Below are 27,469 nucleotides of genomic sequence, written 5' to 3'. Positions count from 1 at the left end.
GTCACACAGCTAGATTTGAACGTGGGCCTTCTTGGCTTGAAGCCCAGCACTCTATCTACATAGCTGCCTCGAATCCCTCTTCCAGCAAACAGAGAGCAAATACAGCAAAAATCATCGAAGACAGCTGCCACCCCTCCCCCCAAGTCTCCTCTCCAAGCTAAACATTTGCAGGATGTCTGACTGCTTCTTGAAGATGGGGGCCAGAGGTCTTCCACCTCCTAGTTCCTCTCCAGGTCAAGCTCCCAACCATGTCTCGTCAAATTCAAGGCTGAAACTTTTTTTTTTGGCGATGCCGGGGGGGAAGATGCTTCCAGTGGGCAAACTTGCCCATTGTCAGAATATTTCAGTGAGGTGGCCCTTCTCCCGGCCGAGGCTAACCCCTCTGCATGAATGTGTCCTTCACACCACCCCGTCCACCTGCTCAGCAGAATGCCTCCTCATTCACGGCCTCCCCATTATCCTCAACCTCGCCCTACCTACTTGCTCCTTCCCTACTGCCTTCATATCCCCCCAGGGCTCTCCATCCTTAAAAGAACCTTCACCAGACCCTTCCAGCCCCACCAGCTGCCATCCTCATTTCCTCTCCTTCACAAAGCTCCTTGAAAAGGCTGTCTACATCCACTGTTTTCATTTCTTCCATTCATTTCTCTCGTTCAGTCATTACAGTCACATCCCACTCTATGTGACCCTATTTGGGGTATTACCAAATCTGACCATAGAGGGCAGCTGGGTGGCGCAGTGGATAGAACTCCTGCCTTTGAGTCAGGAGGACCTGAGTTCAAATCCAGCCTCAGACACTTGACACATACTACCTGTGTGACCCTGGGCAAGCAAAAAAAGACCATGGTCTTTTCTCACTTTTCATCCTTCCTGATTTCTCTGATACATTCAATGACAATAACCACCTTCTCCTGAATTACTCTCTGGGTTTTCACGACCCTCTCTACTCTAACCCCCTCCTCTTCCCTATCTGAACACTCTTTTCAGCCTCTTTTGCCAGCTTGTCATCCATACCATATTCCCGAGGTATGGGGGATCCCCAAAGCTCTGTCCTGGGACCCTTTCTCAAGTCATCTCTATACTCTCCTTCCCTGCCTCCCCCTCTTTCTCTCTCCCCCCGTCTCTCCTCTCTCTCTCTCTCTCCATCCCTCTCTGTCTCTCTCTCTCTCCCCACCCTCATCAGCTCCCATGGATTTAATTGGCTCCCATCTCTCTACGGATGTTTCATACATCTATATATCCAATCCTAGTCTCTACCTAAAGCTTTGGTGGCCAAAAAATCACCAGTTCCCTGTTGGACTTCTCAAACCAGGGTTAAGTGACTTGCCCAGGTCACATAACTAGTTTCTTGAGGCCAGATTTTAACTCCAGGCCCGGCGCTTGATCTGCGGCTCCACCTACCCGCCCCCAGATGTCCCATAGACATCTTAACTTTAAAATGAACTCATTATCTTCTCCTGCCCCCAAACCTTCGCATTTCCCAATCTTCTAGATCCATACCTCTGGCATTACCCTGGCCTCCTCACCCTCCCTCATCCCACACATCCAATCAGCTACCAAACGTTGCCACTTTTACCCCCATAATCTCATCTCTCCACTCAAACAGCCCCACCTCATATCTAGATCCTCAGTGCCTCTCACCTGGACTATTGCAATGGCCTCCTACCTGGTCCCAGACCTGGGTCTCTCCTCTCTCCCATCTGTCCTCCACCCAGATACCAAAGCTTTTCCTAAAGCATGAATCTGAACATCTTGTTCTTCCGGTTCCCTATCGCCTCTCAGATAAAATAAAAACCCCTCCAACTTTTACCTCCCTGCACAACCTGGCACCAACCTACCTTTCCAGTCCCATGTTACTCCCCTCCCTGCACTCTGTGGTCCAGCTCCACCTGCCTTCCCTCTGGTCTTCACATACAGCACTCCATTTCTAGTCTGTGCAGTGGTCCATCCTTGGAATGCACTTAGCTCCTCACCCATGACTCAGGAAAAGCTACCTACTCTCCTTCTGACTCAGTTTCCTCATCTGTAAAATGGGGATGACAATGGCACCTACCTCAGGGCTGTCAGGACCAAATGAGATAATGTTTGTAAAGCACTTGGCATATAGTAGGTGCTTAATAAATGCCTGTTCCTCCTTCCCCTTGCATCCACATCAGAGAATCCCTCACTTCCTTCAAGGCTTAGCTTAAGCATCACCTTCTACATGATTCCTTTCCTGATTCCCCAACTGTTAGCTTTAACTACCTTGTCATTTTGCATTAATTAATTTTGACACGTGCATATCTAAAACTTAAATTCTATGAGAATAAGGAAGTTGGGGTTTTGTCTTTGCACCCTCCCTCCCCGTGTTTAGCCTAGTGCCTGGTACTCAGTAGGGATTTAATAAATGCCTGGTGAGATGCTGACTGAGCCACAGATTTGTAGTGTATGGATGACACATTGGTATTGGAAGGAGGACGTCTTGATTGCTACACTAGGGAAGGGCAGAGGGTCCTCCCTTCACCACAGCACACCACAGCCCCCCTGGGCCTGGCCGATGCACCAGACTGGTGCCGATGCTCCTCTCTCCTAGCTGTCTTGGAGGACAGACCTAAGAGGCCTCTCTGGCTTGGAAAGGACCCACCAGAGCCTGGACCGTAGCAGGGGCCTAAACTAATAAAAGACAGGTCCAGCCGCTAGCCTCCATGATTAACTACATTTGACATGTTGCCTCTTCCAAAAGAATGTCAGGTCCCCAGGGTAGACTCTGGAGTTAGGAGGACCTGGGCTCAAATCCAATCTCTGATACTGGCTATATGACCAAGTCATTCAATCTCTCAGGGGCTCCAAGTATTTAAGACTAAGTGAATAAATAGGGGTTGCCATTCTGCATTACTGGAGGGAGTTTCCACACTGGGATTTCCCCATGCATATTTCATTTTCTCTCTGGGTGGGTAGAACTGTTTCCCCAGACAACTAACCTTGTCACTTTCAAATCCCATTCAAATATCCCTTTCAAAAGTGCCATAACACCTAATAATAATAGTTTATACAGAACTTTAAGGCTTGTAAAACACTGTACAAATATCATTTCATTTTCTCCTCACAACAACCCTTGGAGGTAGGGGCTATTATGATGCCCATCTTAATGGGTAATGAAGTTGAGGCATACAAAGGTTAAGTGACCTGCCCAGGGTCACACAGCTAGCAAGTCTCTGAGGCTGGATTTGAATTCAGGTTCGCCTGACTTCATATCCACTGCACCCCCAGCTGCCTCCTTTATAACTGCGCACCAGAATCCCAAATTTGGAAAATACCAGATTCATACAAGACTGAAAACTGGAAGGCACATCAAAGTCCAGCCCCCTCATTAGACAGATGAAGACACAAAGACCCAAAGAGAAATGATTTCCCTAAGATTTCTGGTGTTCAGTTGTGTCCGACCCTTCGTGACCTCATTTGGGGTTTTCTTGGCAAAGATACTAGAGTGGTTTGCTATTTCCTTCTCTAGATTATTTTACAGAGGAGGAAACTGAGGCAAACAAGGTTAAACGACTTGCCTAGGGTCACACAGCTAGTAACTGAGCCAATCAGTGTCTGAGGCCTCATTTGAACTCAGGTCCCCTTGACTCCAGGCTCTGCACTCTATTCACTGTGCTACCTAGCTGCCCCTTGCCTAAGATACAACAAATCAGGGCTAGGTTAGGCCCAGCCACTTATCCATTAGGACCTCAAGTGGACTAGGTGAAGGGTTCATAACACTGGGCCCATGGAGAGCTTTGCTGGGGTGCATGAACTTGAATGGGAGGAAAAATCACATCTTTATTGCTACTAACTTCTAACTGAAATTTAGCAAATCCTTCAATTATTTAAAAATATTAGCTGAGATGGGTCCACAGGCTTCACCAGCCTGCCAAGGGGGTCCCGGCAAACATGACAAGGTTAAGCACCTCTGACCCTGATGATTTCTAAGGTCTTTCTAGCTCTGACACCTCCTAATGCTATTTTTCCCTTCCCCAAAATAACCCACAGTACTGTCTACAAACACGCCATGTTAAAACACATCGCTTGCATTCATTTATAACAAGTGAGGGATTTTGGGGGGAGGGGCGAAGGATACTAAAAAATTGTGATACCAAAAAAAAGAGGGAAAAAAATTCATTGGCGTATTTTTTAAACGCACAGAGGAAAGTTCAGAAGGAAACACAAACGAGCAAAGACAGCTTCGAAATTAATGCACTGAATTTACTGTAAACTTTTTTAAAAGCAATCAAGAGAACTCATAATGTGAGTTTCCTTTTCTGTTCATCTTTGTATATAGAAATGTTCCTGTCTGTCACTTCGGAGTAATAAAAAAATCTATTTTAAAATAAAATGCACTGATCATATCATAAAATTGCAATGGAGAAAGCCAGGCCAACCAGCACTCATCCCTTCATGCCAATGAACCCACACACAATTCACCCCAAGAGTCCCAGGCCCCTCCCCAGCAACCCTCAGAGAGTCGATCCAAACCTCAGCACCAGCTCCACTCTCTCAGCTGGGACCAGGGTCCCCGTGAGAGGCTCCACCAGGACCCCATCTCCAGGCTTCACTCCCAAGTTCCTCTGAACCCCCTCACTTAGGCCAACCTTCCTCCCAGGAAATCCTGCCACAGGCCACGCTGTGCAGACCTGTACCCGGAGAAGAAAACACAGGCCATTAAGCCCCACACTCCACTTTCCTCCAGAAGGTCAGGAAGTAAACTGGCAAAATTCACGAACTCTCACCTCTTGCTGTCCAGCCCCACTGGTGAGCAGCGCTGGCCGGCCAATACAGAGGTTGGCAGATTTCATCGTGTTGAGGCCGAGTTGGGAAAAGAAATTTTGGAATGCTTGTGGGACAGGGTCATCTGCTGCAAAAGAAAAGAATTTTTTTTTCCTTCAGCACTTTAATAAAAGTGACTACTCACATGGTTGGCATGAAATTACAAAAATCATCTGTTTGTACAAAAACATAAGAGCCTTCCCACATCGGTCATATTAACGCACACTGAGGTCCAATGGGGGAGGGAAGGGTACATGCATTTATCAAATCCTACGTGCCAGGCACCGTGCTAAGAGCATGGCAATTATTATTTCACCTATGATTCACCAAAACTCTGGAAGGCAAGAGCTAGCATTACCCTTCTTTTACAATTTAGGCAACTGAGGCAGACAGAGGGTAAGTGATTTGCTCACAGTTACACAGCCAGTATCTGACACTGGATTTGAACTCAGGGCTTCCTGACTCCAGGCCTAGCACGCTATCTACTACGCTACCAAGTTGCCTCTTAATGCAAAGAACACTTTCTTGTTCAGTAGTTTTGTCAGTCCCATCAAACTCTTTGTGACCCCATTTGGGGTTTTCTTGGCAAATATATTGGGGTGATTTGTCATTTCCTTTTCCAGCTTATTTAACAGATGAGGAAACTGAGGCAAACAGGGTTAAGTGACTTGCCCTGGGTCACATAGCTAGTAGGGGTCTCAGGCTGGATTTGAACTCATAAAGATGAGTTTTCCTGATTCCAAGCCCAGTGCTCTAACCACAGAGCCACTGAGCTGGCACCTGCCTGGCACATAGCAGGCCCCTAACAAATGCTTATTGACCAACTGACCTTACATCAAAGAATCTGCAGGCAAGAGAACTGGGTTTCAATCCTGACTCTAACCACTTACTAGCAATGTAAACTTGGGTAAGGCATAGTACCTCTCTGGGCCTCAGTTTCCCCAACTGTAAATCAAGGAAGGTGGATGAGAGGACCTCAAAGCTGCCTCTGGGTTCTAAATACATGAGTGAACCTTGGATCCTTGGACACCACCCTAAGTCGGTAATACTGCCTACCTGGCATCACAAACACCTTGGGATCCCACTCCTGAACCACAGGTTCAAGGCCCCTGGCCTATCCAGATAAGGAAACCCAGGAGGCTGGGGTCTCCCACCTCGAGGTCCTCAGAACAAGAGACTGGAAAAAGCAAACCACCGTGTAGCACCTATTCTGTGGGTTCACTGGGAGGAAAAGTATGTGCCAACCCATATTAACAAGGGCCTCCCCTTCCTATGGGTATCCCCAGCGCTGGAGGCTACAGAGCTGGCCTCAGGGCCTGGGAGACCTGAGTTCAAGTTCCACCTAGGACCCATCCAGGCTGTGGGACCTGGGGAAAGTCTCTAGGCAACGCTCTAAGGCCGTGAGCTGCAGAGAAGGTGCTGATAGGACGTTTCTTCATCAAGGGTTCCCTCTATGGATGAAATCACAGGTACAGCGTCCAGCCCCAACGTGACACACAGTTAAGAGTCCTCCTTAATGTTTTTCTCTCTTTTCATTCACTCACATATCAGTTTACGGGCATGGGTCGGACAGGGCCCTTCTAAGTGCCACCCGCATTTGGCAGAAAAGGAAACTGAGGCCCACGGAGGGGCGGGGCTGGGAAAGGGCTGAGCCAGCAGCAGATGCCAGCTTCTCTGGCTGCAGACGGGGTGGCCGCGCGCCCCCCACCCCGGGCTCCCCCTCCCAAGCTTTGCAGGTTCTCCCAGCAGCATGCACGTGCTCGCAGCCCCCGCCCCCACCCCCTCCGGCCAATACCTCTTTCCACCAAATCCACCACGACCAGGCAGCCGGCCCCGGGGTCGGGGCCAGGGCCGGGCGTGCCCGCGGGCGAGGGCCCGGGAGAGGCGGCGGGGGAGCCGCTGCCGGCGTCCTGACTCCGCCGCGCTCTGCTTTTCTTGGAGGACATGCCGGCAGACAAGGCTCGGCACCGGGGCAGGAGGAGCCCGGGCCGCCCGCACAACGTGAGCGCAGAGAAAAACTTCCTGGGCAGAGGTTGCCGCGACTCCGCCCCCAACCCGCCCCGCCCCGCCGAAATCCTCGGAGCCCGGAGCCTACCCGAGCCTTACAAGCACGCTCCTGAGGCAGGGACTGTGGCCGCGCTGCGTCTTCCCCGGCCGGCGTCAGGAGCTAGCCTGCACCCTACATCATTATAGGGACGTAATCAGGCCTCCTGGGATTGTACCGACGTCCTGGGGGCAGAGGGTGGGGAGTAGGAAGGTTAGCTCGGGGCCCAGTAATGCCGTGGTCATGTTACAAAGGAGGAAACGAAGGCCAGGATTGCGAGCCAGGCCTCTTCCTTCCCTGCTGGAGTCTCCAAAGGGCACTGGGGTGCGGCCTGCTCTCGGAGCCCCTGGGTCTTTGAGCAGGTCCGGGTGAGGCTGGGGCTGGGGCTGGCACTGGCGCCCGGGCGGCGCTGATGTTCGGAGACCTACGGCCCGCCCCGGCCCCGCCCCCTCCGGTGCACCGGGAAGGGTTCCGGGGCTGCAGGCGGGATGTGGCCGGGTCTGTTACCGTGGAGCAGGCGGCCGCTGCTACAGTTGCAGCTTCTGCGGGGCCTGTTACAGGGGAGGCGGGGGCCGCTGCTACAGTTGCAGTTGCTACAGTTGCAGGAGGCCGCCCGCGCGCTGTCCAGCAGCCCCAGCCCCGGCCCCGGCGGCCTGCGAGGCGAGGTCGACCGCTTCGGGGGCGTTACAGTGCGCTTGGGCCAGCTCCAGCCTGCGGACAGCGTGGACCCGGCCACCTTCCGGACTTGGCTCCAGGGCAAGTGCGCCGCCCCCTCCCCAACCGGCCCCCCATGTGCAGAGACTGGGTCCTGTCCGGGCTCAGCCTGGGTTAGCACTCCTGGCCTCATTCTCCCCATCTGGACAACGGGCATTTATTGGCCTTCGTCTCTACCACACAAAATGCAGTCGGGCTAACCCGGCGGGGCCTTTTAGGGGGCATCAAACGAGATGTCCAGAGTGCTCCTCGCTTTGCAATCCTGAAAGCACTAAGGAGAACTTGGCAAGGATTGTCAGGATGCTTACCCTAACCCAAGTCTCACCCGGAAGTTGCTGAGCCAGTCTTTGAACTCTGATCTTCTGAGTTTTTGCACGGAAGCTTTAAAGCCGGTGGGATGGCCCACGTCACCACGGTCCTGCTTGGTGTACCTCAGGTGCAACTGAAGAGAGCCTGTTGTTCAGCCTTCCCGATTGAGCTTTAAGCACCCGTGAACCTGGTTATTGGGGGGCACCTAGGTGGTGCAGCGAACAGAACGCTGACCCAGGAAGACCAGGTTCAAATTCTACCTCACACACTAGCTGGGGGACCATGAGAAAGTCACCATAAAAAAAAACCTCTGTGCCTCAGTTTCCTCATTTGTAAAATGCTTCCTGGAGTGGTCAACAGGCCTTTGTTAAGCAATTACTAAGTGTTCAGGACTAGGAATACGTTAAAAAAAAAAAAGCAGACAGTTCGGGCCCTCCAAGACCTTACATTCTAATGTGGGAAGACCACATATAAACGAGAGCTGAAAAGAGGAAAGTGGGTAAAGAAGATGGTACCAGGCAGGGGGTAGAGTACAGAAAATACAGGAGAGTCAGGAGGGCAGCCTAGAGAGAGGTATGAAGGCATGGGTGGCCTGGGCTCTTTTAAATGGAGGTCTGGAAGGAACCAGCCAATCAGAGGGAGAAGCTGAAGGGGCAGTGGGGACTCAAGTGGGGTGTGAAGTTCTGGACTGGAGTAACCAAAGAGGGGCATTTCTGAGACTTTGTGGGGAAAGTCCAGGAGTCAGGAGTGCACCCTGAAGGGATAGTTGTGAGACTCAACCAAATAACAAATGTAAATTGCTTTGCAAACACTGCTTGGGCGGGGGAACCCTTGGCTGGGCTGGGAAGCAGCCCCAGGCCAGACAGCCAATTGTAGGGGGTCCCAAGGTCCCCTTCGTTCATCCTTCCCAGAGGATTTTGGTATTGCTTCAAAGCTTTATCTGAAACGTTTTATTTCTCTTGGTTACTTTCCCAGTAGGAATCAAAACTGGACCCTAGGTTTCTGAGGCAAGTAATTTCTTCTGCCTGTGCAGCTCAGAACCTTCTCTTCAGTTTAAAATCTTAGAGTGTTCCCTAGATTACTGAGAGCTTAACAGTGACTGGCCCAGGATCACACAGCCAGTTTGTGTCAAAGGTGGGGATACACCCAGGTCTTCCTGCCTCCAAAGCTCCAATTTCTCCTCTCCCCTCCCCTTCTCCTTTCTTCCCTTTATCCCTCTTCCCTACCTCACACCACCCTCTCCCATTACAAATTCTAAATTAACCAGAGACCTGTGTTGTTTTTATCATAAGGAAAGCACAGGCTCAGAGCTGGAGGGAAGCTAGGGAGACATCCATCCCTCTTTTTGGGCAGATCAACAGAGTGTGACCTGGGGGGAGGGGTTTGTCCAAGGTCACATGGATATTAACAGAAGCAGAATTCGAACCCAGATCTTCTGTCTCCAAATCCTTATCTACACTAAACGCCACACAACTTGCTAATACTTTATATGTAGTCATAAATGCACTCTACCCCTTCAGCCCTTTTTTATATCTGCATTTCCCAGGTAGCAGAAGGGGCTGGTGCATCTCCACTAACTAGGAGACCTTAGGTTGAGCATTCTTAACAAGTTTGCCCCACCTACTAATATCATAGTCTAATACCATAAAATACTAATTAATAATACTTATAATTAATCATCTTCCTGACTTCAAATCTGGCCTTAGATATTTAGTAGCTCTGTGATGCTGGGCAAGTCACTTAACCCCATTTGCCTCAGTTTCCTCATCTGTAAAATGAGCTGGAGAAGGAAAGGGCAAACCATTCCACTTTGGCCAAGAAAAGCCTAGATGGGGTCACGAAGAGTCGTAACTCAACAACAGCAACATGGGATTATATTGGTCTATAATATAGTATATCACATGTCATATACAATATTACATGATGTAATTCAATATATAATTGTGTATAATATGTGATAAAACATCATATTTCATTATATTAAACTGTTCCAATGTATTATATTAAAAATAATGATTATATTAATTTATAATTCTATTAATAACATAATAATATATTAGATATGTGTTATGTATGTCATTTCTAACTTGGAGAAAGATATGTTCAGACAAGCACAGTCTTCCATGCCTTCCAACATGCCCTCAAAAGATTTCTGATAATATAGGAAACAGAAGGAAGAATGTCACAGTACATAACAATGCAGCTCTGGGTTGACATTCCAGAAATGGAGCAACCTTGTAAGGGCCCATTCCTCCAAGACCCCATCTCTTGGGGAATCAAAGAGATCCCTCCCAGAGATCTCTATCTCAGATTGGATTAAATAGGAGGGTGCCTCCTATGGACTTGTGGAGGAGCTATTTCCCTAGGGGCAGACCCTGGTGTAATCCCTTCCTGGAGAAATTGAAAAGATTACCTTTTAATCTATTCACTTAATGAAAGGTCTGCTTGTCCTGTCACCCACCTTTCCAAGGGCTTGCTTTTCCTTGGAACCTAGAACTAGGACTTAAGAGAAAAGTGTTTGTTAGTATTTCTAGAGAAACTAAAAAAAGAGGGTTTTTAATATGCTTCCACACTTTTGTTGTGTGGACAGGGCATGTAGAAGATAACCAAGAAATTCATTATGCCCTAGCCTCAAGGATCCTAGCAAGAAAAGCTAAAAGGGACCTTAGAGATCATGGTGATAGTCAGTAGTCTATAAACATTTATTAGGCACCTACTCTATGCCAGGCACTGTGCAAAGCTACAGATACAAAAAGAAGCACGATCCCTGCCCTCAAGGAGCTTACAATCTCGTGGGGAGACAAGACACAAAAGAAAGTTGAAAGTGTGGGGCGATGGAGGGAGGGAGGGGAGTGGTGGGGAAATCCAGGAAGTGCAAGATGAGCACAGCTTGGTGGGAAGTGAGATGCCTTTCTAGACCCCTTTCTTGAGATGGAGATGAACTTTATGGCTCCACCTCAGACTTTACAGATGAGAAGACTGAGGGCCAACAGGGGGAAGGGACTTACCAGGGTCCCTGAGGAAGTAAGGAGCTGTCACAAATCTTGTTTTTGTTGTTCTGACTCTTCATGACCCTTTCAGGGTTTTCTTGGCAAAGATACTGGTGTGGTTTGCTATTTCCAGCTCATTTTTACAGATAAGGAAACTGAGTCAGCAAACAGGGTGAAATGACTTGCCCAGGGTCACACAGCCAGTAAGTGTCTGAAGCCAAATTTGAACTCAGGTTTTCCTGATTCCAGACCCAGCACTCTATCCACTGTACCATCTAGCTGCCCGGGTCTTCCTATAAATATTACTTAAAATTGTCTTAGAGCCAAGTCCTCCTTGCCTCACAGATGATGCAAAAATAACAAAATTTACAGGCAGCTAGGTGGCACAGGGGATAAAGCACGGGCCCTAGAGTCAGGAGGACCTGAGTTCAAATCCAGCCTCAGACACATAACAATTGCTAGCCCTGTGACTCTGGGTAAGTCACTTAACCCCGGTTGCCTTGCCCCCCCCAAAAAAAGAGAGAAAGAGAGAGAGAGATGCATTCTGGGAGGGGAAAGGGGGAAAGGAGGCTTTGGGCGATGTGAAAAAAAAAGATAATAAAAACAATTTTTTTAAAAATGCTTTTGTTTCATCCTTCTCAATTGCAGCCTCAATCCAGCAATGGCGAGCAGAGGGCAGAATAGCCGTCTGGCTGCACGTCCCCATCTTCCACAGCCAGTTTATAAGCCCAGCGGCTTCCCTGGGCCTTCGCTTTCACCATGCAGAGGCCGATGCATCTCTGATGACCCTGTGGCTTGGGGAAGGGCCCAGCCGCTTGCCAGGCTATGCCACCCATCAAGTAGGAGTAGCAGGTCAGTGCCCAAGCCAGCGGTCTCCCCAAATTCACATCTTGCAGAATCCAGTAACCTGGAAATCCACCCGATTTCTTGCATCTGGGAGCTAAGATTACCCAGGCAACAGCCTCCATTCAGGGAACAGTTCTCAGAATGCAGAAGACCTTAACAGAGATTTCCTCTGCATTAGAGAAGCAGTGTGCTGTGTGCAAACACCAGTGGGTATGAGGTCCGAAGGCCTGGGTCCAAATCCTGACAGGACAACGGAAAGAATGCTGGGCTTGGAAGCAAAGGACTGGCCTTCACATCCTGACTTTGCCACTTCAGTCAATCAGTAAGCATTTATTAAGCGCCTGCTGTGTTATAGACACTGGGAATCCAAAAAGACGCAAAAGATAGGCCCTGTCCTCAAGGAGCTCACAATCTAATGGGGGACACACAAGCAGAGATAAATATTATATTAATATATTATTATAAGGCTATACTGGGCAGCTAGGTGGCACCACAGTGGATAGAGTGTCAATCAGTAAGATTCATCTAAATGCATTCAAGTCTAGCCTCGGACACTTACTAGCTGTGTGACCCTGGGCAAGTCATTTAACCGTTTTTGCCTCAGTTTCCTCATCTGTAAAATGAGCTGCAGAAAGAAAGGGCAAACCATTCTCATATCTTTGCCAAGGAAACCTCAGATGGGGTTGCGAAGAGTCGGACATAATTCAACAATAACAATATATGTTATAATAGAATATAATAATAAAATAACATATTATAAAATATTATATTGTATAATGTATATCACTATCTAATTATATATTGTCATATATATTACATAATAATAATATTATTATGTCATAATTATATATGTTTGCTTGATATCTCCCGCATTAGTGTGGGCTCCTTGGGTGTGTGTGTGTGTGTGTGTACAAGGAAGATATACATGGGATAAATAGGAAATAATTAACAGAGAGAAGGTGCTACAAAAGAAGGCACTTAGAATCTGTGTGACCTTTGGCAAGTTTCTCAACCTCTTTGGGCCTCACCTCATCATCTGTAAAATGAGGGGTTGGACAAGATGTCCTGTGAGGTCCTTGCTGGCCCTAAGTCTGTGATCCTGCCTCTGTGACCTTGGACAAGTCAATTAACCTTTAGAGACCTCCGTTTCTTTCATCTAGAGAGGGAAAGGGTTGGCCTGAAGGACTCAGAAGTCCCTTCCAGCTCTAAATCTGTGGTCCTGTGATCACTGTGGCCTCCAATGTCACAGACCTGAGGCAGCTAGGCAGTACAGTGGATAAGACAACTAGATCTGGATTCAGGAAGACCTGAGTTCAAATTCAGCTGAGTGACCCTGCCCAAACTATCTGCCTCAGTTCTCTCAACTGCAAAATGGGGATAGTAACAGCACCTGCCTCCCAGGGTTATTGGGAGGATCAAATGAGATAATATTTGTAAAGGGCTCAGCACAGTGCCTGGCATACACAGTAGGCACTTAATAAATGCTTACTAATTTCCTGAGGTAGCCCATTGTACTTGGGAGAGCATCGATTGTTAGGAAATCTTTTCTTATTGTGAGACAAAACTGAGGCCAATAAAAATGAATCTAATCCCCCTTCTACATGCCTCTTTCAGATGTTTAAAGACATTCTCCCACCCCCATTCCATCCGCTTATCAAGTCTCTTTTCCACGTAAAACATCTCTAGCTCCTCCAGCCAGTCCTCATATGGCATGAAATTCCATTAACATCCTGTTTGGCTGCAAATCTCTTGCTAACCTGCCCTCCTCCTCCTGAACTGTCCAGTCTTCTTCTGCCTTCTACCCTCTCCAATGTACTAGGTGACCCATGAAACTGGCCTCTGCCTGGCCATCAAACAAGACACTGTCATCTCTCGAGGCTGGGCCTGGAATGCTCTCGGTCCTCATCTCTTCTTTCCTGACATAACAAAAGTCTTTTCCCCATAGACTCAGGTCAGATCTAAAAAAAGGGGGAGGGGGCAGGGATGGGACAAGAGAAGAATGCCATGAGCATCCTTCTGTTTTCTGAGTTACCAGGAGCATTGTTCGTTTCCTGTGCCAGCCAGCAGAGGGCAGCATGGAGTCAAGGGACATGCTTGAATACGCATCCCATAAGAAACCTGCCTCCTTCAAATACCAGGCATTAAATTGGGTATGGGAGTACTTCTCTGTGCCAGACATGGGATTCCCTGGGCTTACAGTTCATCCATTCAAAGAAGAGGGACAGAAAGCTTTCATTTTTTAAATTTTATTTTATTTTTGATTTATGGAATAAAACAAGAATTTCTATATAACATGGTGCACTAAAAAAAGATGATTGTACATGAAACTGCAAATCTTTTATACACAACTTGCTATTCATTTCAAATATACAACAATATTATCATGTAAATTTATTTTTTTCTTCCCTAACCCTTCCGTAGAGATGACTACCATTAGATACAAGTAGGTACATATTTATGTATATATGTGTGTGTGTGTGTGTGTGTGTGTGTGTGTGTGTGTGTGTGTGTGTGAGGTGTATATGTATGTATGTATGTATGTGTGTGTGTATATTTGTCTGTGTATGTATGTATATTTATATGTATATATATGTAAAATAATTCTATATATACTTCTGTTTACCAATTCTTTCTCTGGATGTAGATAGCATCTTTCTTCATATGTCTTTTGTAGTTAATTTGGGTATTTATATAATAAACAGGGAGCTTTTAAAATTGCACAGAAGGCAAAGAAAACCAATTCACCCTCTCTTTACAAGTGATTTTAGACCAAGCTTTTTCAATAAATTTGTATTCTATTATTGCATCAAATTGGGATTTTTAGGCATGCCCTAATTAAAGCACATCATAACAAAGGAGGTTCACCACCTATTTCAGTCCCCCAGATCTCCAAGACCTTCTAATTTATGAAGAAATCATGAGCAGTATCAGCAGAGGGGGAATTGGATCATAGATTTAGAGCTAAAAGGGACCTTAGAAGGTGAGCTAGTCCAATCTCATAATTTTACAGTTGAGGAAACTGAGGCCAATAGGGAAGGGAAGTGAGTTGCCCAAGATGACCCAGGTAATAGGTACCTGAGGCAGGATTTGAACCCAGGTAGTCTGACTTGAAATAGACTGTTTTTGCCATTTACTCTGTATAAGACATTTGCCTTCTCAGTGATCTAAGCAATTCTAAAAATGGCAGCTTCAGAGAAGGTGCTGTCCTACATGGGTAGGATAATTTCTTCATCCACAAGCTCCCTCTCTCTGTTAATCACAGATAGCATTTATTCCTGTTACCCAATTACACTCAGAAATGAGGAGCAGCTAGGTGACACAGTGCATAGAATCAGGAAGACACATCTTCATGAGTTCAAATCCAGCCTCAGACACTTATTAGCTGTGTGACCCTGAAGGTGCAGGAATGACTTCCAATCGATCCCTATTGCTATTAGAAGCCTTATTAAGACCGGACTTTCCCTCAGAGAAGGAAACTTTGATTTTCTTTTTCCTTTCCCTTCTTTGATTGTGGCAGGCCTTTGGAAGCACCCAGACAAGTGGTAACCTATGAGAATTTTGTAATGTGATGTCTGTTTGCCTAATGCCTATAACCATGTATTTGGGGGAAGGAAGAAACCAGGTATTAATATGTTAATGAAATACAAAAACATATCCGTATCCTGTTATCCCTTTACAAAGTAAGAAATTCTCCCTGATGAAATTAGAAAGGAACCTGTCAATGAGCAAGGTCAAAGATTGACCATTGCCCCAATAGCCCTTACAAAACAAACATGTCACCCCTGAGCACCAGGCAAAGAATTTGAGACTTGAACAGTTATGGAGTTCAAGACAAGGAGAAGCTTCGAGGAGTGTGACCTCTGGAAGCAGAGAAGAGAGCCAACCATCAGTTCAAAAGAAGACTGGCCCTAGTGGGTAGTCGAGCTGTAAAGAGCAGGCTCAGGGAGGCTGGTGGAATGACCCTTCCAGCAGAGATGCTTCATCTAGGGTGGAGCAGCATGAGGACACTGAGAGCAAAAGAGACATCAGCTTGCTATAGCCACATATAAATTACTTGATCACATGTGTTCCCAGCATGTGTGCTTCATAGTCAACATACAGCTAGGTCACAATTAGTATGAATGATGAATCCTTTAAAGTAGTCTCATTATTTGAATTCACCCTGCATATTTCCCCATTGGTCTGGAGCCAATTACCATATTTTACATAATTGTAACTTTGAAAAGTGCAAATTCAAATATATGATCACTTTCCAGGTTTCATTATTCACGCTAATTGGATCCTAGTTGTAATCTAAGTTGTTGCCCACTCTTGTCTCTAATGCTTTGTGTTCTTGTGGGCAAGTATGTTTCAGATTTGGAAGGGAAAAGGGCAGGGAAAGAAAATGTCTCATAGCTATTGTTCTAATTATGCCATCTTAGTAAATGTTTTTGCTTTGAGCTAATTGTATCTTCTGGCTGCCTATTGAAGAGAAGCTCACCAGTGGGGGCTCATGAGCTATAGGTTTAAAAATGTGAAACCCTAGAGTATCCTTTGCAACATATGAGAGTAGTCATTCTTCTGGGGACAAACCTAGGAGTGTGGACTTGGGAGGTAGCCCAGAAGGAATGCTACATGTATACAGTTTGTCAAGGTAGTAGCAGAATTCTATTTGTGTTCTTTTTTCCCCCTTCAGTGTATTTTTAAAGTGTCTTATTGGTGCTTTTCAAAAATGTGTTATCAAGGGGCAACTAGGTGATGCAGTGGATAGAGCTCTAGCCTTGGAGTTAGGAAGACCTGAGTTCAAATCTGGCCTGAGACACTTAACACTTACTAGCTGTGTGACCTTGGGCAAGTCACTTAACCCTGATTGCCTCACCAAAAAAAAAATGCCTTATCACTAACTCAGCTTCCTACTATCCCCAAACTCTGAGTAGAAGACCTCCCTTTTAACAAATTATGAGTTTTAAAGGATAGCTAATAATTCATTGGGCAGCTACATGGCACTGCAGTGGAAAGAGTACCAGACCTGGCATCTGGAAGACTAATCTCCCTGAGTTCAAATTTGACCTCAAACACTTACTAGCTTATGACCCTGGGCAAGTCACTTAACCCTGCTTGCCTCAGTTTCCACATCTGTAAAATGAGCTAGAGAAGAAAATGGCAAACCACTCTAGTATCTTTGACAAGAAAATCCCAAATGGTGTAATGAAGAGTTGGACTGGACTGAAAAGCAACTGAACAACAATAAATAATTCATATGGGTGTAGACTGAAGAGGACAGTCCCAGCCTAAGCCTTTACCTACCCTGACTGCCCCCTTCCCTTGTCAGTCCATTATTCATGCCCTAAGTTAAAGATAAACTAGAAGAGAAGGATATGTCACCAGAGAACTGATTTGAATCCTGATTCTTACTACCTGTGTGACCTTGAACAAGCGATGTCATTCTCTGGGCCTCCGTTTTTTTATCTGTAAGAAGAAGGGCTAGGATTAGATGACTTTTGAGATTCCTTCCAGATCTGGATCTGTGGTCCTGTAACTATGTCTAGCCTGGGTGAATTCAATGTATCCAAGTCCTTAAGGATTTCTCTGTTTCCTATGTGAGGATGTGGGTGGTGTGAGTGGAATGAGGCTACCAGTTATCTCATGGACATTAGCCAGCTTCTCCCATCTCCACCTAGATGGGATGGACACAATTTCAGTAATTATTGGATCAGTCCCAATAAGCCCACTGCTGTTGCCTTATTATGTAATGTTAAGTACCATTGGAAAGGACCTTACTGAGTGGGGTTAGGAAACCCTATGATCCAACCCTCACAGAACCATCCCTTCTTGTCAGGATGACCTTCATTTTCCCAGGCTTAAAACAATGAGGCCATCTGTGACTCGTTCATTTCCCATGCTTCCTGAATATTATCAGTTATTGACTTTTTCACCCTATCAATTTTTTCTTCATTTCTCCATCCCTTCTTTTCCATTTGACGCCATTCAAATTTCTTGTTCCCCTTTACCAGGAGTATTGTAATAACCCTCCTCTGATTGGGAATATTGCAATAACTCCTCCTCTGGTCCCTCTTTCCTTCACCCTCTCTTATATACTGCTATCAGATTCAGCATCATCTCTGCTGCTTTCCTTTCACAATGGTACTCTGCTGCTCAAAACCCTTTAATGATTCATCATAACCTACAGGAGATAGTCAAAATTTCTTAGCATGGTATTTGAGCATCTCCACAATCCAACAGTAGATTAGCACAATGGATAGTGCCCTGGTCCTAAATCAGGAGGATATGAGGTCAAATTCAAGCTCAGATACTTACTAGCTGTGTGATCCTAGGCAAGTCACTTTACCCTGTTTGCCTTAGTTTCCTCATCTGTAAAATGAGCTAGAGAAGGAAATGGCAAACCACTCCAGTGTCTTTGCTAAGAAGCCCCCAAATGGGGTCACAGAGAGTCGGACATGACTGAAATGAATCAACAACAATGTCCAGGTTTCTCCACAGAAGCTTTTTCTTGCCCGACCACACTTGCCAAAAGTGGCATCCCTCTCTTGAACGTTAGCACTTCAAAGCACAGGCAAGGACACACTTCATAAGCCACACACTAAAATATATCTCTTTACACCTCATATTGTTTCTGTTGGAACCTTAAAGCAGACCAGTCAATCCTCAGACTAATGAAGGTACTCGTTGTTCAAGAGTGAGCCCCAGTTGAGTAATTTACTCTATTTTTATGCACCAGATCATAGAATTAACATAATTATTCTGCCTCCACTATCTTTGTTGACATCAACAATCTCTCTCAGAATCTCAGCTTGGTTACTTCATTTATGAAAGTGTAATTTCATAATTATAATAATGATGCTATGACAACTTCCACATGGCATCCTTCCCTCCTCACCACGTTAAATTGCAGGGCCTTTAGCAAGGTCTATTTCCCAACATACTTACCCTTCCTACAAAGAGATCAGCATAGCCTCATGCGGATTAAACGTATTCTTGGTGGGGTTTATCATTGCATTTCATTTACATACTTTGAAACCTCACTTTGTACCTTGGCTGTAGTGCTGCAAAAAAAAGAGAAAAAGGTGAAGATCTGAGATTTCACTGATGGGAGCTCTCATGTGAGGAAATGTCATCCCATTCTAAAGTGCAGGTCAGCACCTTTTCTGCAACTGATAGTCTGAGGTTAAATGAGTTGCCCAGCCAGGTTGTATTGGAGTCTTCCTGGCTCCAAGGACAGCCCTCTATCCATTATGTAGTACTGCCCTTGTCCAAATCCCTGCCTTTCTACTACCTGTATTAGCTTGAGAAAGACAATTCCCCTCTCCTAGCCTCAGTTTCCTCATCTGTAAAATGAGAGGGATTGACTAGCCCTTTGTGTGTCTTTCCTTCCTCCCTGCCCCCAGCACCATAGTGCCCAGCATGGTCCCTTGTGTGTACAATGGGTGCTCAGTAAAGGCTTATTAGTAGGTTGATGCCACCTCTATCTAACAAACCTGGTGGATTCCAGAGAATCCAGGCCTTTAATTTCTCTGCTCAGTTCCCTGGCTGGTGATACATTATGAAATCTGCCCAGATGCCCTCCAGTTCAGTATAGCAGTCATGGAAGAACCCGCAGCCAAGGAATGTATCCAACCAGTGCATGCTGATGACCAATCAGCAAACAGCCTGAATTGACACTGAATTGAATTGTGGTTCTGGAGAAGACTTTTGAGAGTCTCTTAGACAGCAAGAAGATAAAATCAAGTGGTGCTTAAAAGAAATTAATTCAGGCTATTCACTAGAAGGACAAATACTGAAGCTGAAGCTTAAATACTTTGGCCACATAATGAGAAGATAGGACTCAGTAGAAAAGACCTTGATGTTGGGAAAGACTGAAGGCAAAAGACAGAGGGTGAGGTGGATAGATAGCATCATGGAAACAATGAATGCACCTGGACAGACTTTGAGAGATAGTGGAGAATAGAAAGGCCCAGGGACATGCTGTGCTCCATGAGGTCACCAAGAGGCAGTGTGTCCCCTCTTCTGTAGTCTATTACTGGGGTGTCCAAGGACCTGACCTTTCTGTATAAATACAGGCTTTATGAAGTCAACTTTAACCCTAATTCCAAACTCTTCAATTTTACCAGTGAGAGCAGCTAAGGCTTCTGCCTCAGAGAATGTAACACCCAGCTCAGGAACACTTTTAAATGTTTTTTCTTTAAAGCTTTTAAAAGATTGAGTGCTTAAAACTGCACGAAGACTTTTGGAACATTTGGGATCATAGAACTGTAAAGTAAGAGCTTAAAAGGGCAGCAGAGATTATCTGGCCCAGGAGTTCCTAATCTGTCTTTTCTCTTGGACCCTGCTGGCAATCTGGCAAAACCTACACACCTAAGAATGTTTTTAAAGTTGTGGCATATGAATGGAATGGAATACTACTGTGCTCTAAGAAATGATGAGCAGGCAGATTTCAGAAAAACCTGCAAAGATTTATATGAACTGATGCAGAGTGAAGTGAGCAGAACCAGGAGAACATTGTACACAGTAACAGCCACAATGTGCAATGACTGACCCTGATAGATTTAGCTCTTCTCAGAAATGTGAGAATCTAAGACAACTTCAAAAGACTCATGATGGGAAATGCTCTCCACAGCCAGAGAAACAACTTTGCAGTCTGAATGCAGATGGAAGCATACCATTTGCTCTCTTTTTCTTTTGTTTTGTTTTGTTTCTTCATTCTTGTGGTTCCTCCCATTAGTTCTAATTCTTCTTTACATCATGACATTTAATATAAATGTATAAGTAGAGCCTATATCAGATTGCACGCCATCTTGGGAAGGGGGAAGGAGAGGGAAGGGAAGAAAATTTAAAACTCAAAATCTTATGGAAATGAATGTTGAAAACTAAAAATGAATAAATAAATGATTTTTAAAATAATAATGTTTTTAAAAACTGATAGAAATACTAAATTTCAATTATAGATTGGTGAAAATAAAGCTGTAAAATTTTTTCCCATCTAAGTTCATAGATTCCAAAGCCATTGGCTTTGGCTAGAAGATGGTGACTTGTCCCTAGAAAGCATCTTAGCACCATGGTTGAGATAGCAGTATCATTCCAATTATGGCCGCCATATACTATTAGGTCTTTAACTTTCAAGTCAGGACCACCAGGGGGCGCTCACATTTTGATTTCATGGTACCTGATTTTTCCCCAGGTCTTAATACCTGCAATAATGAACTATAAATTTGATCCTTTAACAAATATACTGTATTACTGAATTTTAAGGGTATGCCTCCATTTTAGTATTTTGTTGGCATCATTTCCTCCAGGATACGACATTGGTGCAAAGCCAAATAGGATAGAAAGTATGTTTTCTGATAGCACACAGTCTGATTATTGATTGCTTGATGATTTTTAAAAATTACTTTAATAGTACAAACCAGGTTGTTTTTCTTTAAAAGAAGGCTGTTTGTACCTAGTCCAGCACTGGCCTTGGAATCAGGAGAGAACTGGGTTCAAATCCTGGCTCCAGCACCAAGCTTGGTCATTGTAATTACATCACATTCAGTTGTTCTCTCTTCCTTCTATTTACAATGTTAGTGGTTATTTTTTCCATGGTTCTGATGACTTCATAAATAGTGTACCAGTCCATGTGAACTTTTCTGGCCCTCCTTGAATTCTTCATAGTCATTGTTTCTGAAACGGCAGTAATGTTCCGTTATATTTGTATGCCACAACTTGATTGACGGGCATCGACTTTCTTTCCAGGTCTGTGCTGTCACAAAAAGTGCTCCTACTGACATTTTGGTGTAAAGGAGGCCTTGTTATTTTGTTGTTAATCTCCTTGGAGAACATACCCAACAGCGAGATGTCTGGGTCAAAGAGTTTGGACATTTTAGTCATAGTCTTAGCATAATTCCAAAGAGGGAGTCCATTACTAAACATTCCAATGCTGTAAAAGTGTGTTCATTATTCTTATGGTTAAGCATAACTAATGTGTCTATGGCTCTTTAAAGTTTGCAAAGCATCTATTTTATCTCATCTGAGCATCCTGACAGCCCTGTGAAGTACATACTTCAGGAATTCTTATCCCTGTGATACAGATGAGGAAACTGAGGTTCAGAGAGGTTATCTGACTTGTCCGTGGTTCTACAGCTAGTAAGTGTCAGAGTCAGGATTTGAAATCCAGTCTTTATGATTCCAAGATTTTTTTGACCCACCTTCCCAGCCAAAAGTGATCTCCTGTCTTATAAAATTTTCTAGAGTTGTTACAGTCTGAGAGGTTTTGACCCCTCAAAGACTTGAGTACACGAGGGGGTCGTCTGGAATGAATTCACAGACTCAGGCAAGTTGGCAAAAAGTTTATTGTTACGCTTTTTAGTAGGCAAGGATTCTTAAAGAACCTGTGACCTTAGAGGGGTACAGTTAAAGTTTATATGGGATAAAATATAATAAAACATGTGCCAAATATGCTAACTAGGTGATTCAGGGTGAGATTAGGGAGTGGTTAAGGAGTGGTCAGTTCTTAAAGGAACATGCACTTCTAGTACCTACTGTGCTGGCATTTTCCCAGAGTTCACTAGGAAAAGCCCACAAGGGGGACCACATGGAGGTCTGGTTTTAGGCCTGCTATGTAACTAAGTCAACCAGAGTTCAGGGTAACTGAGAGTTGTCCAATCTGCCACCAGTCAATGTCTTGTTTGACAAGATAGATGTAGGAAGTATCCATATGTCTTAAGTCTAGAATACAGTTAATGAGGAGCCCAGGATGTAGATAATGAGGTAGGGCGGTAGTATAGATAGTCCAGTGGGTAAGAAAATCTTTATGACCCAGTACAAAGCCAGTTCAAACAATAATTCCTTCAGGTGCTACTTGTTACTACACCAAGGAGAGAGATAAGGGGCTCGCTGGGGACCACTCATGAGTAACTGCTAGGCACAGGGTCCTTGGGCTGGGAGAAACTGTCAGGGACAGTGTTTCTGAGGCTAGGGAGAAATTGGGGTCCAAGCACAAGCACCCAAGCACCCCATCAGAGCCTCTTCCATGTACTTGACCCAATTCTGTTTTGTATTATCATGGCCATTAGAGCAAAATGGAAGCTTGGAAATTGTCCAACATTCTCCCCTCATTTCCACTGGGGAACCCTTGGGCCCAGAGAGCTTAGCAGACTTTCCCAAGCCCACACAGGTAGTAAGAGATATTTGAACCCAGTTTTTTGTCTCCAAATCCAGTGTTCTTTTCACTAGAGCTCACCATTAATTCAACAAGCCTCTGAAGTGCTGATTACATGCGCTGCGCCTGCTGCCCCTGGGAAGGATGCAAGGTTAGAGAAAGTTCTGCTTCTCTATGAGGCTACCGAGGAGGGCCAGAGCTCACTCTGCGTAGAAGGGGTTGGTGCTGGAGGCAGTAAGGCCTTCCTCTGGGGGGACCTTTAAGCAGCAGCAGAAGGATCACTTGTCAGGTATACAACAATGGGGATTCCTTTCTGGGGCTGTTGGATAAGATGGCTGCTGAGGTCCTTTCTGGTCTATCTTTCATCTCCGTGCCTTTGTACTAGCTGTCCCCCATGCTTGGAATGCTCTCACCTCCTTCCCTTAGAATCTCTGGCTTAATCAAGACTCAGCTCAGATCCCACCCTCTGCAGGAAGGCCTTCCAGCTCCTGAGGGTGCTAGTATCTTCCATCTACTCTGTGTATTATCTTGCAGGTAGCTACATATTTAGCTGGTATTTCTCCCCCTCCTCATTAGAACATAAGCCCTTTGAAGGCAGAGTACCTTTGAGTGTCCCCAGCTTCTAGGACAGTGCTTGACACATAATGGGTGCTTAATAAGTACTTACTGATTGATCTGATGAATTCCAACTATCCGATTCTGCAATATTCCACACACAAAGTAACTACCATATAGACTCATATATGTTAAGCACCTTATGAAATACAAAAAATGCTCCATGAAGTCAGGGGCACACAGGGACATTCATTTCTTCTCTTAGACCACAGGCTGCTCCAAGATGGAGCTCTATCTTAATTACATTTTCTTCTTCCCCCAGTACCATTTATTTAGTTAATCGATATGTATGAAGTGCCTACTATATGCCAGGAACTGTGCTAAACATAAGATTCCCAGAGTTGTTTAATAAGGGCCTGAGGGTGATTTAAGTGGTGGCAGGTGCCCTACGTGATTTGGGGGACCTTGCCAGCAAGCAGCAGGAGCAGAATCTGTTTTAGACGGGCTGGGTTACGAGAACTACAACAACAGTGAGAATAATGACAGGAACTAGCACTTACCTAATACTCCCAAGTCTGCAAAGCACTTTACATAGTTAACCCCATGAAGTGGGTACTATTATTGTCCCCATTTTACAGATGAAAACAACTGAGGTTGTGAGTTAAGTGATTTGCTCTGGGTTAGGTAGCTAGTAAAAGGCAGGATTTAAAGCCGGATCATTCTGACTCCAATTTCAGCACTCTATCCACTGAGGTTGTCCTCAGGATTTGATTGGTTCAAAGGATTAGAGGCAAAAAAAAAAAAGCCACATCATTGGGAAATATATTATATCCTAAAGTATAGTAGAATTCTCATTGCCTTGCCAAATGTCCTTCTGACCCAACATTTTCATTCTGGCAAATGCAGTGAACAGTGTCTGTTTTTAGTCAAGGGCATTTTCATCTTACCGTGAGTACATTTACTTTTATTAAATTTTATAGTCCATGATGTTGTGGGCCAGACCTGACTGGTGCCAATTCCAGAATACAATGAGTCAGTCAGACCGTTAACAAGTATTTGTTAAGCATCTACTTTGTGCCAGGCACTGTTCTAAGCACTGGGATACAAAAAAATAACAAAAGACTGTCCCTGCCCTCAAGGAGTTCATAGTCTAATGGGAGAGACAACATGTAAACAGCCACGTGTTCTCTTATTGAGTTGTTCAGTTTTCTTGGCAGAGGTGCTGGACTGGTTTGCCATTTCCTTCTCCAGCACATTTTACAGATGAGGAAACTGAGACAAACAGGGTGAAGTGACTTGCCCAGGGTCACACACCTAGTAAGTGTCTGAGGCTGGATTTGAACTTAGGAAGATGAATCTTCCTGACCAGACCAGGAACTCCATCCACTGCGCCACCTAGTGGCTCAAACAACCAGGTACAAACAAGATATAGAGAGGATGAATTGGACATAATTAACAGAAGGCATGCACCCTCATTAAGGGGGATCAGGAAAGGCTTTTTACAGAAGGTAGGGTTTTAGCTGGGACTTGAGGAAGGCAGGAGATGGAGATGAAGAAAGAGAGAATTCCAGGTCTACAGAATAACCAGTGAAAATACAAGATTCAAGAAGGACTCAGCATTGATTCAGGTGGGCAGAAGTCGCTTCGTTGCCTTTGCATTGGCTGTGCTGGTTCATATCTCAAAAGCATTTGTCAAGTTTTAAGGAACATGGGGCAGCGAGGTGGGGCAATGGATAGAGCACCGGCCCTGGATTCAGGAGGACCTGAGTTCAAATTTGGCCTCATACACATAACACTCACCAGGTGTGTGACTCTGGGCAATTCACTTATCCCCCTAATTGCCTCACACACACACACACACAAAAGTTTGAAGGAACAGGTCTTTGCCTCTCCAGCACTCACTTTTGTACTTAGGTCACCAGGAAGCTATGTCACTGGTTAATCCCCTGGACCAATAAATCTCAAGTATGCCTTCAATACCTTTTATGGAAAAACTAGTCTAGCTTTCATGGGGAAGATGCTGCTCCTATTACAATGGGTGTTTTTCATTGTGTGCTAATTCTGAGCCTGATTCATTGGTTTGGTTTGAGATGAACCTGGTCCAGAACAACCCCTCAGGCACTCTATGGGATACTCTAGGGGATATAGTGATGGATAAAATGTTTTCTCTGCTCTTTGGAAGCTTTCAACCTGCTGTGGGGAAGGCATGCTCAGAGGTTACCAAGATATAAGGGACATATGAAGTACCAGAAGAGAAGTACAAGTGTAATGCTAGAGGAGCTCAGAGAATGTAAAGACAGATGGAGATAGCCAGATGGAAGAAAGGAAAGAAGGAAGGGAAGAAGAGAGAGGAGGAAGGAAGGAAGGGAGGGAGGAAGAGAGAGGGGGCTAGGAAGAAAGGAAGGAGGAAAGACAAAGGAAAGAAGGAAGGAAGATCGAAGTGATCTTATGAGGCTGCTCAGAGAAGGTGGGCTTTGAGCTAGATCTTGAAGAGTGATTAGGAGTTGGCTAGGGCAGAGAGCTGGAGGAGCCCAAATTTAATTTTCTTCATCTATGCTTTCCTCCTAACAGGTGCTGTATTTGATGAAGATACTGGAAAAGTACTGGTTGTACAAGATCGAAATAAAGTAAGTGATGTCTTTGTTATAAATGAACTATATATGTTCAGATTATTCTAGGGGAACAAGAAAATAAGCCTTCTCCATTTATGTTGTCTCAGATATCACCGTCCACAAATCATAGGATGCTAATAAAGAGACATTTTAAAAAGTCAACAATTAATTAAATGCTTATTATGGGTAAAGCTGTGTCCTGAGTTCTGAAAGGAAAAATTAGGAGAGGGATAAAAAGGAAAAAAGTCCTTCCTTCAAGGAGTTTACCTTCCAATGGGGGAAATAAACAGGTCCATATGTAGCCCACACATGGTATTGATCTCCCAACTGTCCCCAGGTTCTATCCCAGGACTAGGGCTTCCTGTGTCATCCCAGCTGCATCTGCCTTGGCATGTCACGGTAGTATTCCCAAAGTGATAGCCTTATGGCTACTATTCAACTCTATCAAAGTTCTTAGAGTAACTCACCCCTGTAGCTCCTGAGCCCTAACTACTATGCTTCCCATATACACAAAATCAGTCGTGATTACACCATTGACTCTTAAATATGAAACATTTGTGAAATGTTAAGACAAAAGCAGGAATAACAATTAAGCAATAGAAGAAAAGAGGAGGAATAATAGAACTATAATAATCAATGAATAAACTTGGGTCATATTCTCCCAAGAATTCACAGTGTTCCAGAGAAGAAATGGGTACACAAACAAATCTAGTAGGGAGGAACATGAATAGGGAAATTTGTGCCCAGGGAGGACAATTCATGACTTTAGATGGCAGGACTTTATATCCTAGATCTCTCTAGAAAACAATCTGCACTAAACTTCACTGACTAGGGCTAGGCTAAACCACTCCACTGCTTTCTGCTCCCCTTGTAGTCCTCATGTCTCTCCTGCTGAGAATAGCTTCTTCTCTGCTGCTCTCAGGCTGCTGAAGCAATGACAAATTCTTTAAACACATTGCCACCCTTGTCAGGGTGCTGAGAAAGTGTTGTGCTCTTTCAAAATTTTTTGAGAGTTTCTCCTTCTCAAGTTATAGCAGCCATGTGGCCTTTCCTCAGCTAGCTCTTCAAATAGTAAAGGATTCTGCTTTGTCCAGTCAGCTCTCTGCAAAGTCATATCTCTTCTCACAGCAAAATAGATGCAAAATCTGTCTTTCCCCATTTCTCGCTCTCACCAGAGAAGACAGTGTAAGATGATAAAAATTCCTGAGAGGTTTCACCTCTTTCAGGCTATAAATGATGGTAGAAAGAATAAGTTCAGATAGCTCTGGAGAAATAGCAGTGTGATTCAGCTCTCTTCCAATGAGCCAGTAAGCTCTCAGGAAAGCAATGCCACTAATTTACATGAAATAATTGTGTGGGTTTGAAAAGGAATAACTTAGATAATTGGGTTGTTTGCTGCTACAATTCAGCTGTCAATTGTTGTAATGACATAGTTATGTATATTACATTTAAAAGGGAAGACAGTTACTGATACTGACTT

The 27,469-nt window shown here is 44.8% G+C and overlaps 2 protein-coding genes across 9 annotated transcripts in view; one reads left to right on the top strand and one right to left on the bottom strand.

Moving 5' to 3' along the window:
* Positions 1–7,218, bottom strand: part of AFG2A (AAA ATPase AFG2A) — a 233,662-nt gene extending 226,444 nt beyond the window's left edge. For 6 of the 7 annotated variants that reach the window (XR_013484145.1, XM_021008250.2, XM_021008256.2 and 3 more), the window contains exons 1-3: positions 6,581–6,783; positions 4,749–4,873; positions 4,495–4,652 (exon numbers count right to left, since the gene is read on the bottom strand). Coding sequence is in view for 6 of the 7 variants with exons in the window: in XM_021008250.2 (XP_020863909.1) it covers positions 4,495–4,652; positions 4,749–4,873; positions 6,581–6,731 (434 nt within the window). In the remaining variant the exon portion in view is untranslated. Of the gene's footprint in view, positions 1–4,494; positions 4,653–4,748; positions 4,874–6,580; positions 6,784–6,880 lie in introns of those variants that run through there. The other variant, XM_021008252.2, reaches the window with a different exon arrangement.
* Positions 7,219–7,228: 10 nt separating this feature from the next.
* The window catches only part of NUDT6 (nudix hydrolase 6), a 44,540-nt gene continuing 24,299 nt past the window's right edge, over positions 7,229–27,469 (top strand). Inside the window, exons 1-3 of one of the 2 annotated variants that reach the window (XM_021008264.2) lie at positions 7,229–7,585; positions 11,491–11,694; positions 25,949–26,004. In XM_021008264.2, the coding sequence (XP_020863923.1) occupies positions 7,318–7,585; positions 11,491–11,694; positions 25,949–26,004 (528 nt within the window). In that variant the 5' untranslated portion in view covers positions 7,229–7,317. Of the gene's footprint in view, positions 7,586–11,490; positions 12,011–25,948; positions 26,005–27,469 lie in introns of those variants that run through there. The other variant, XM_078148717.1, reaches the window with a different exon arrangement.

This window comes from Phascolarctos cinereus, unplaced genomic scaffold (genome assembly GCF_003287225.1).
Source record: "Phascolarctos cinereus isolate Bilbo 61053 unplaced genomic scaffold, phaCin_HiC Scaffold_9;HRSCAF=440, whole genome shotgun sequence".
In the NCBI taxonomy this organism is placed as follows: domain Eukaryota; kingdom Metazoa; phylum Chordata; class Mammalia; order Diprotodontia; family Phascolarctidae; genus Phascolarctos; species Phascolarctos cinereus.
Note: the sequence above shows the minus strand (reverse complement) of the source record. Positions and strands in the feature narration are given on the sequence as shown.